This window comes from Dermacentor silvarum, chromosome 8 (assembly GCF_013339745.2).
Source record: "Dermacentor silvarum isolate Dsil-2018 chromosome 8, BIME_Dsil_1.4, whole genome shotgun sequence".
Classification (NCBI taxonomy): Eukaryota; Metazoa; Arthropoda; class Arachnida; order Ixodida; family Ixodidae; genus Dermacentor; species Dermacentor silvarum.
In genome coordinates, this window is record NC_051161.1 from 88,734,910 (window position 1) to 88,746,056 (window position 11,147).

The window sequence follows — 11,147 nt, forward strand, 5'->3', positions numbered from 1 at the left end:
TCTCGGGTGAAGGTACGAGCAATCTCATTACCTCGAACTCCCGTGGGCCCTGGTACCCGTAGCAGCTCTTTCCACTGACCCTCTTGACGATTGACTGTAGCCTGTTGCAGTTTTGAACGTGCGAGGTGGCCGACTTGACTTCTTGCGAAGTTACGATACGCCGCCCAGAAATCCGTAAGGACGAAGGTGGCTCTTGGATTACGCATGTCTAAGGCTAGACCGGCCTCTTCCATGACTGTGACGCCTATTCCGGCGACCGAGACGCATCTACCACTGGTCCTCTGTGTACAACGGTTACCGTGGAGCGGTTGTGCAGGGGTCCGGCGGCACCTACGAAGAAGGCGCCTACTTGATCTGAATATTTGTTGTAGGCTTTGGCTCTGGCAGCTCTCCATTTCACGTTGTATATGGGGTGCATATTACGTGGCAGAGGGCGAGTAATGACTTCCTTCTGCCATTCTTGTTGTAGTGATCGCTTGCTGGTGACCTGCATGGGTGGATTGATGCCCTCTGTTTCTACCGTGGCGCGACCTGCTTAAGCGCGTGCGAGCCGAAAGCCGAATTACTTGGTTCATGTTATGAGCTTGGAAGAGCTCTGACGCTGTTTTATAGATACCCATCCCAAGCAATGAGTGGTACATTGAGGGCTTTCTGATATGTAAGGCGAAGCAGGTGGTCCAATTTGAGTTCGTCCCTTTTGAAAATGCGCGGGTACGGGAAGCTGTAAGTGTCACGACTGATCACAAAGGCCTGTAAGGCCCGCTTCTTTCATGCCACGGTGTCTAATGGCAATTCGGGATATCATTTGGGAGATATTGGTGCAGGTAGTGCGGAGCTTTTGAATTGCTGCACTGTTGTTGGCCTGATTATTAATGTGAGCTCCCAGGACGCGGATGGTGTCCTCTTCCTTGACCGGGGATTGATCAAGTTGGATATTCAGCGGAATTTCGTTGCCACGTTTCCTAAATACCAGGAGTTTTGATTTATTAGAAGAGCAACGAAGTCAGCAAGCGCGGCCGATGCACTCTAAAGTATTCGCTGTCCGTTGTAGTGCTTCTTTCATCTGTGCCATGCTGCCGGTGTTCGTCCATATCGTAATATCATCTGCATATAGAGCATGCTTGATTCCGGGTATCTTGTTGAATGCCCTATCAAGGTCCAGCAGTGCTATATTAAACAGTAGTGGCGAGATTACTACCCCTTGGGGTGTGCCAGAGTCCCCCATTGTGATAAGGCAGATTTGGCGTCGCCAGCTCGTATGATCAGGTGACGGTTGTGCAGGAAGGCCCCCACCTAGTCCTATGTACGCTGTCTGATTCCGATTCTAGCGAAGTTCGCCAGGATAGCCGAATGCCGGACATTATCAAAGGCTCCCAGAAATTCACTCGCCAGAATGGCGCGCTCCTGTTCTGTGGCTCCACTGGGGCGATCGATTAGGTCGTACTTTAGTCGGAATAGAACGCGTTGTGCTGATAAATGGGCTCTAAAGCCAAACATTGTCTTTGAGAAGAGGTCGTTAGCTTCCATGTATTTCAGTGAGCCTGATTTGGAGTAACTTCTCCATGACCTTGCCTCTACAGGAGGTGAGGGACAGGCGACGAAAGTTGGGTTTAGGAATAAAGAAAATTTCGGCCGATTTCCATTCTTGAGGAAGGGTACCTTCTTGCCAATACTTATTAATTTGGTCAGTAAAGAGTTTAAGCATGCGGTCACCAAAGTTGGCAATAAGGGTGGCAGTAATTTGTTCTGGACCTGGAGCCGGTCCACAACGCATCCTGTCAGCTGCCGCTCTGATCTTGGCAGTCGTGAAGTCACGGTTCATTTCCGGCTTTGCGGTTTCTTTGTATTCGAAAATGTGGTCAGCGCTCACGGAGGTATTGATGTATTTGTCCTCCAGATGTCAAAAGAGTTGAGCTGTGTCTCCTGCATTAGCATGGACTGCCCGCTGAAAATTTCGACGGGCGGCTACACGTTATTGATCCGGGTCTATTAGGCACCTGAGTAGGTTCCGGGCTGATTTCGTGTGTAATGTGCCCGTAAGTGCGGCAAGAAACAAGCGCTGACACCAGTCCCAGTTTATTCATTGGCTATAAGTAACCTGTACTGCACTGAACTATTGAGCCGTTTATTCTCTTGTATGTCCCCAATTAGGTGAAGCTAAAAGCGGGCATGCTTTATAAGTTGCATTTTTACCAACATCGGTATTAAATGTAATATTTTGTGCGTGATTCCAACAGTATGTAACAGTTCATTGCACACGGGATCAACATGACAGTTGCGAGTTAGCACCTCGACGAACCAAACAGCTAAGAAGTTCTTTTGTGTTGCTTGATTCAAGATAGCTTCTTCGAAACTCACACTTGGCTGTCTTTCAATTTGCTTACTAAACGACCACAATACTGCGCAAGCTGTTTCTGATGCGTTTAAATAAATTTTAGGTACCTTAACGATCTCGAAAGAAATATCAAAGAATTATTAACCCTATATATTTTAGTGCAATGATAGCATTTCATGCAAAATACGAAAACCATAGATATGAATATTGAGCAAGAAGAAAGGGAACCCAGGGGCTTGATTTTTCTTACAGCCGTATACGAAGCCAACAAGCAATGAAGCCAAATGAAGCCTGCGGACAATTAAATGCGGTTCTAATTTGAATGCACGAATAACGAAAAATTACTTGAACATTTCAATTAAAGTCACAGCTAAGTTGTCCCGGTGCTTTCCTTAGCTTCATTGTTCATTGGCGTCATATTGTTCTCACAGACTAGGAATATTGCGACATCATTAATATTTTATTAAATAATCGACAGTCCATGTGCATTTTCCCCAGCACCATATCCTCGGCCATAAATTCCGAAGCAGCTGTTATCTACGTCGACGTCCTATCGCCACGCTTCAAGCAGCTCGATGCACACGTTCGCTGGATAACCCATGGTCTTGGTAAGTATCACTGAATATCATATGATCAAATCGTAGCTGCACCTTTAAAGACTTAATAGCGGTGCTGCTAATTTGGTTTAATTTGTTGTCCAACTCGAAAAAACTTTACGCGGGGGTGAGGGGGGGGGGGGGGGGGGCAGGCTTTGTTTTCACAATAAACCAAATACATTTCTTTGCCGATCTTCCACTTCGAAATGGCTTACTTGACAATGTTCGCGTAAACACATTAACATAAGGAATATATTAACCTCGCACTTGCGCATTCCTCTGTGAAATGGATGACACACGTTTGTGTGGTCCATGCAGACATGAGAGGATAAATTCCTTTGTTATTTTTGTTCTTGCTCGGAACTCAATAAATCAGACGTCACGCCAACGTAGTCACCACCTGTGTCGTGTCATCGTCGCCGCTGTCATGGCATCATCGACGCCGTCATTTGCAAGTCACAGTGATCGCCATCCTGCGGTTGTCGTCGTGCGATTACCTGCCGTTCTCGTCCCACCTACACGATTTCTCGCCTTACACGGACACGTTGCGCCATCTGGCAACACTTCGCGGAACCTCTGACAATGCTAGATCCTGCACTACGTTCAAAGTACTTTGCATAACAATGATTCCCACTGTGCATGTGATCAGCATATTGTGAGCGCTGCGTGTCCATTTCATCTTCCTCATCTGGACATACTCATCATCACCACTAGGGCGCTAATAGTGGGTGGCTCTCTCGCTGAACCAAAAGCAAGCCCTGCGGCCTAACCTTTGTCTCAGAAATGGAGGAGGCTGCTCTCCTGTTCCGCTGTCCTCTTCTCTATCGAGCTTACTCGAGTACATCCCTGGAGCTCCGCCCGGGTCGCCTCTTGTATCAACTGCCCTCGGCCATATCGTACAAGCAGCATCCCAACACCGAAGCTTCCAATAAGCCTGCTCCTGCGGGGACACATTCTTCGACCATTACTAGTACTTAGAAGGATCCCCAGATGTTCGCTGGTCTCCATGGCAACGATGTTGAGGACTGGTTGGAAGATTACGACCGCGTAAGCGCATTTTACCATTGGGACGATTCGGCGAATATCACTCATGTAGCAAAGTCGCGAAGACCTTGCTCGATAACCAAGTACTCCGCAGACTGGACCTCTTTTAAACAGCAGCTGCTGCAGATTTTCGCCATCTCCATTGTTCACTCTGAGGTCGCGAAAAAGAAGCTTTTCCAGCGTGTTCAGCCCACCGGTAAGTCGTGCACTTCATATATAAAACACGTGCTCGCCCTTTGCCGCCGTATCAACAGCTCCATGGCGTAGAACGACTGCGTGCCCCGTTTACTCAATGGCAGTGGGAACATTGCGTTTAATGCCCTTGTCGTGAAAAACGCCACTAGTGTAGCCGACATCATCGCTACGTGCCAGCGCCTCGACGAAGCTCATTCCACCGGCGCACAGCCTGACGCGTCTGGTCACAGGGCAACCAACGACAACGAGCTGCGTCCACTCATCCGTACCATCGTTCGCGAGGAATTGCATGTACAAACTTGCCCATGAGCTTTCAACGTCCATGCAGCGTCGTCTGGGGGCTGCCTACGTAACATCGTGACGGAAGAACTGCTTGCGCGCAAGTCCCAAGCCCTCTGGCCCTACAAACGCCCACCTACTCTCAGATTGCTAACGTGGCATCACCCTTCCCGCAGCGCCCGCCGCCTGCGCCTGCACCACACGGTTTTTACGCTTCACTCTCAGCAAGAAGACCCGCTCAGCCTTATGACAACGGCTCGACAGCCACCTCCGAACCTCCCGGGTACCAAATTGTGATATCGTCAGCGTAGAGTGCGTGTTTCACATGCGGTACAGCCAGTGGCGTAGCCAGTAATTTTGTTCGAAGGGGGGGCTCACGTTGCAGCGTGGCCTCCTTCTTGAGCCCCCTTCTTATGGAATTTGTCGAGGAATCAAATAGATGAATAATGACTGCATTGTCATTGCCAATGTCATTGTAGGTTAAATGCTGCAATCGAATTTTTAAACGCTACGCACTGTCAAGTAAACTATGTATTTTTTTTCACAAAAGAATATATTCGTATGTCCCAAAAAATGGTGGAATAAATAACTGATATCAATGCTTCCGCGTTTTTTCTTGTGTATTTAATAAGTAAAGAAAATATCGCACGAACTTTAGAACTATATATCAGTTCGAAGCCAGCAAAGCAGTGCATGCAGCTGATATGTAAAACGTAAAGGTCAAGAAAAGAACAAGTTGAGGACAATTATTTTGATCAATCTTTGTCATTCAAGAACCTTGTTTACATTTTTGTACACATGCAACGGCCAGGGAAAAAAACCTCAATGACGCTGTCCTTCGTTGCAGTAGATTCCGCAGGAGCAGCGTTTATTGTAATTACACTGAGATTATAGTCGCAACAGTGAGTACATATAAAAAGCACCAGTTCTGCAAAATGTACATTAGAAATGCGAAGATAGAATGGAATATACTAATTCGAAGATAAAACTTGATAAAGGGCAGAAAATTGCCGCTGGAAACAAGGTTCACTGCTTGTATATATACCCAAAATCTCGCAACAAGATATTTAAATATAAATATGTCTCCAATAAATCTAGGTATTTAAGCAAACGTCACTGTATATAATGGGTCAAACAAGAGAAATAAACATGTTGCGCAGTCACAGATAGTAAACTTTACGCATAGAAAGACAGACGATCCAGGCAAGAACAAAACTACGATAGCAGAAATCGTGATATGTACTTAATTGGGCCATGCGGCGGTAGTGACAGCACCATATGGGTAGAATAATAGAGAAATAATGCAGAAATCAGCAAGCAAATGTGTCATTTAACTGCCTGCAGAGCGGAAACAAATATTCTGCACCCAAAAGTACAGAAGGGTATGGCTTCGGTTCATAAAAGAAGTAAAAGCAGGTAGCTAAAACGGAAAGAACAGGCCAAACAAAATCTACAGATGATGCGGCAAGTTCAACTACCAAATATCCGAGTTTGTTTGTTGCGAAACGCCGCGTGGGCCGGGATTTCAATGAGCAAGGTCGGTCAAAATTGATTATTGATTTCCTCGTAATTTTGATCATGATGCTAACTGTTAGAATAAGCGGCGAAATTTTCTGCGGTTTTAAAAGCTAATGAACATTCATACGTTTTCATAATTACGAGTTTATGAACCTGAAGGAACAGAGCTTTTTACTTGCATTGATTTTTGCTGCTTCGCTATCTAAAGGACAATCACTTCACTCGGCGGGGAAGTTTAGCGAAGCGGTCAATGACTTCGGACACGTTGATGCCGACGTCTTTGTGGGCGTATAGAAGCGCCAGACTAACCATGCGTTCTTAAACATCGTCGAGCGCAAGTAGTTTTTTAGTAATCTCATGTTAAAAAATATTCTCTCTGCGCTGGCAGTGGTCACTGGAAGGGTGACTAGAATCTGCAGCAGTTTGTACACATTTACATAGAATTAACCTGCAGTGGCAATGAGAGAGGGCATCTATTCCGGTGCTAAAGCCCAAGAACACTCCTTCAATGTCGTTGGCATTCTTGTTCAGGTACCTTACACAAACAGTAAGCTGTTCTATTCCAGCAATATCCGTCGTTTCGTCAGCAAGTATGGATAAGCAGCCTGCAGCGTTTACTTTTGCACCTAGGCTTTCTTTGATAATTTCGCCGCAAATTTCCATAATTTGATTTTGTACATCTGGCCTACATACGAGGCATTACTGGGGCAACTTATCCAAATGGTTCTTCAGATATGTATCTCCACAATCAGCTCCCATTCGAAGAAGCGCTCTGAAAATACCAGTATTTTCAGCGGGGCTTTCTTTAAATCCATAGGACCACTGTCCCTATGGCCACGGAGAGCTAGACCTTGTCGCCCGCAAAAAAGAACTGCCTCAATATTAGGCCGTTAACTTTCTTCCGTTTTCTCTTATTTTACTTTGCCTACCATCGTCCAGCTGATCGATCACATAGGGCGCGCTTCCTGAGAATGTTTGGAGAAAATTATCAGCTGCCAGCTGACAGCCACGGTGATATTTATTATTTTCGTGTGTGCGAGCGCGTGCACGTGCTTCCATTTCTGGAACGTCTTGGACATGAGGGCTCCAGTGCGCGCATGTTGGCCCAAGTTTATAAGAACATTAAACCTATAAGTTCCAGAATTGAAAAATCGAAAGCACGTCTTTGGAAATGTCACTGTACCTTTTCCGTCAAAAGTCTATGAAAACTTTATACCCATGAAGTTTCGGAAATGAAATCCATGCGCTCCGTAGAGTCCACGGCCGCTGCGAGATGCCGCAGCGCGGCCTCTCGCTATCGAAAAGCCCTTGAAAGTTTGTGCTCGGATGGCGCTCCTGGCGTAATGTGACTCCAGGTTCATGGGCGTTGCCATAAAATCCGGCCCAAATTGAAAATGTTCGTGTCAAAATGTCTTTTCGAGCCTGAAAAAGACATTGTAGACAAAATCCCGAATGATTCCCGGCACCGGGTGTTGTTGTGGTCGGCGGTGCATGCCGGCACAAAAAAAAAAAAAATTTCGGGGGGGGGGGGGGGGTGAAGCCCCATCAGCCTCCCCCTCCCCCCCCCCCCCTTGCCTACGCCCCTAGGTACAGCTCCCGCACCCTGAAAAGTACCTCTACGTCCGAGCTGAAATGGTTCTGATTTTGTTTGTCCTACTTTGATAGCCGCCGTCCTACCCCTGAGGAAAGATTATAAGAAGGATTATAAGAAAGTAAATTATAGAAGCCGCAATTTTTCTTTTGACGTTGAACCAATGCTGCAAGACTTGCGTCTTTCATTTAGGCTTTCGTGGAGAAAAATATCTCTTTGTTAACCTTGCCGCATCATCCAGAATCGTTATAAATACCACATTGTTTGTTAAGTACAAAACGTTGACGTCTTATTTTGAAATGCAATCAACGTGTTTGAGTCCCCACTTTTTCACTTGTAGAGATGACGATATGGTTACTGATTTTACATCACAATCGACCAGTAATGTATGTCTTCCTAATGCAAACCACTTCACTTTATTCATACGCCAAACTCAAACGATCATGACAGACACGCTTGGAGCCATATTATACATTTTTGTAAATCTTTATCTGCCATCCAATGAAAGATTTTCTAAAGAGAAAGCTATCTTTTTTTTTTCAGCATTCCTTCTTGGCATCATCATGACTGTTTACAGCTGTGTCTGCGTCTATATGGGATCTGTAACTATGGTAAATGCAATTTTATATTTATCCCCCTTTAGCCCGGTTATTTATTCAACTTTGTGGTTTTAGGAAACCAGAAAGGGTGTCTCATAGCTAAACAGAGAGGCCGATTTGGCGCTCACGAAGACGTTACCGGATCTACTTATGGAAGACCTATAGCGAATGCTGGACACGCTGCCATTCCTTTATTTAGCGCATATGGAACCATGGTCGACAAGATGCAAAGAAAGCGGAAACAAACCTATCAAACTTCAACTGTCCCGGTGTACAACCTGTTTAGCGGTGACGTTTTAGTATAGTCACGTAATTCAATGTACGTACTCACTGATTTATTTATTTATTTATTTATTTATTTATTTATTTATTTATTTATTTATTTACATAAACTGCAACCCTCTACAATAGGACTGTGGCAGGAGTGGTAAAAAATGTATCAGCAAAAGACAAAGTAAACACGAGCAAATTGTTGAAACAATTAACATAGACAGCGACAGAAGCAAAGAAAAAAGTGATAAAGGCCACGCGTCTGAAAGCGCAGTTCTAATGGACAGAACATCCATTGTGCAACTAAGTGCCAGCAAGCAGGAAAAAACGTGAGCATGCTCTCCGTGCCGGAATATAAATCCTGGCATCCCACGCCGGCTTGGTACTATTTGTTCATTGACGGTATAAACATGATCTTTCATTTCTCTGTGCAGGCCGTATTGATGGTGGTTTCTGCAATTAGCGGTCCTTGCATCGGTTTGCTGATACTTGCCACCACATGCCCGTTTGTGCATTCCAAGGTCAGAGCATTGTCACCTTTCTCTCATCGCGGTGTACTCTCTATAGTGCCAGCGTGACCTCACTCTATTTCTTGGCACAGTTTTTTAATGTGATTGCGTTTCCTAGCACTCGGATATTTGTGCAGTTTAACTTTGTATTTCAAGACATTATTTGCGGCTGTCATAAATACTGTCTGAGCGTTAAGCCCGTATTTTTGCACTCAAACGAGCACGAATGCTTATTTTCCCATAGTACAATAGCTGATTGCAATGCCGCACGCCATTATTGCGTTCTGTATTCTTACCAGGAACTATGAACTTGATCGAACTTGTAGTGAGGAGCTATCCTTGTTTTGATGTATAAATTTATTTGAATCACATTTAAGCGTTGTTACTTTTATACGCGGGTTTCTGCAATCCTTTTTGTAGCCTTCCTGCTTAGATTCTCGAAGTACACAATATAGCATAAATAAAAAATAGACATCAGAAATAAATCTTTCTTAGAGAGGCATCTCACAAGGGATTGCGTGAACCTAGAAGTAGACATAATCAATACAAACGCGCATGAAAAACACGACGGATAAAAGACTGACAACAACAGACAGCGATCGCCCACAACTGATTTCGATAATACCAAAACCCATTGCATTTACAGTTTACTATACGGCTTACAAAACCAGCCCGGTAAGAAACGGACCATATTATCAGCAGCAACCACCAAAACAAATAAATTCACAAAATTTCGTTTTGCCAGATGTAACTGATAAAATGTTGCGAATCTACGTCGTTAATGTCTCTGGTACATTTCGTGTTAGCTGTTTCTTTATTTTTTGCTTCATTCTGGCTTGGTTCTTACTTTTGTGGAAATCGAGGGGTAGTAACTCCATGTCTCCAGCTTTTTTTCTGACATTTTTTGCAATCCCACATGAATGATATCTGATTAGCCCAGCTTGCTGTGATAGGTTTCGGTATTAAAACCAGCTTCTCTACCTCATGAGTAAATGAAACACTTTTGCATTGTTTATGGTAAATAAGCATACGGGCCGTGAATATATAAGAGGGGAGGGGTGTGGGGTGATTGGTTCTATTCCTTCTGCCGCTCTTGTGAGAACAGAAGTGGGCAATAACTCTTGAGGGACCAAATGCCTTTATAGGAATGTGACATTAGCGTCACGTCCACCTTGAGTACACTTGTATCGTTAAAAAGTGACATTTAGTTCTTAACGTTCTTGAATTTTTTTCAATCAAGCATAAAAACTGCATATTCCTCTTGAGTCTGAATTGCGAGACCACCTGGCTATGGATGTTAGAGGCGACGCAGATCACCCTTAAAGGGATACGGACACGAAATCTGAAAATTTTACGAAAATGCTGAAAATGAATCCTCAGTGTGTGATTACACCGAAAAAAAGTAGTCACTTAGCTCATTTTTGAGCCGATGGCGTTATTTTTGGCGTTTTTGTAAGCGCGCGCCTCGCCGCCCTACGCGGGAGTTTGAAGGCGTGACGTCACGGCACCCTCGTCGGATGGCCAGCCGGCCGGCCGCGGTCATTCGAAGCGGGCCGACGCCGCCATCGCGAGCATGGATTCGAGTTCTGGTGCCTCTACCAGCGATGAGTACACGTCTGAAAACGAGGACCATTCGAACTTCGCAAGAAATATTAAGCTTACGGTTACGAGCCTTCCGCGTCAAGCAACGAAGAAGAGCAGGCGGCCGTAGAAGTGCCGGTCCTGTTTTCGCGAGCCGTAGCGCGAACATTTCCCTCTGCACCAGACACTTGTGCAAGAATATTTGTCATTTCCTCTGTAAACTTGCTTTTTCAAGAACGCACGCAGGCGAGGCAGCTGCGGGGTACTTCAGCACTGCGTTGTTGACAGAATAGTAGTTTATGCCGTCGGCGTGAGCAACTGCTGTGAGGTATCAGTACCTCCGAGACTCACGTCCACTTCGCCAGCCGACCGACAGATGGCAGCAGCTGCCTGGCGTTCTGCCCAGTTCTTTCTGCTTTTTGCCTGTGGCGAAGCAAAGCTGTGTGTGTGTGTGCCTGATCTCGTGAGTCGCGCTCGTTAGCCTTGTATTGTTTTACTATGCTTTGCCAACATTTTTAAAGACATTACTGCCTTCGTGCCCAGCCTCGGGCATTTCTCCTAACCTCGCCCTCACACTGCTCAAGAAGGCTGCAAGTGAACGAAAACAGTACCGACATCTTTTCGCCTCCT

General features: G+C 45.3%; 1 protein-coding gene across 1 annotated transcript in view; it reads left to right on the forward strand.

Moving 5' to 3' along the window:
- The window catches only part of LOC119462744 (sodium-coupled monocarboxylate transporter 2-like), a 76,550-nt gene that overhangs the window by 45,386 nt on the left and 20,017 nt on the right, over window positions 1-11,147 (forward strand). The window contains exons 9-11 of the mRNA XM_037724025.2: window positions 2,834-2,943; window positions 8,102-8,169; window positions 8,862-8,948. Coding sequence (XP_037579953.2) covers window positions 2,834-2,943; window positions 8,102-8,169; window positions 8,862-8,948 — 265 coding nt within the window. The remainder of the gene's footprint in view (window positions 1-2,833; window positions 2,944-8,101; window positions 8,170-8,861; window positions 8,949-11,147) is intronic.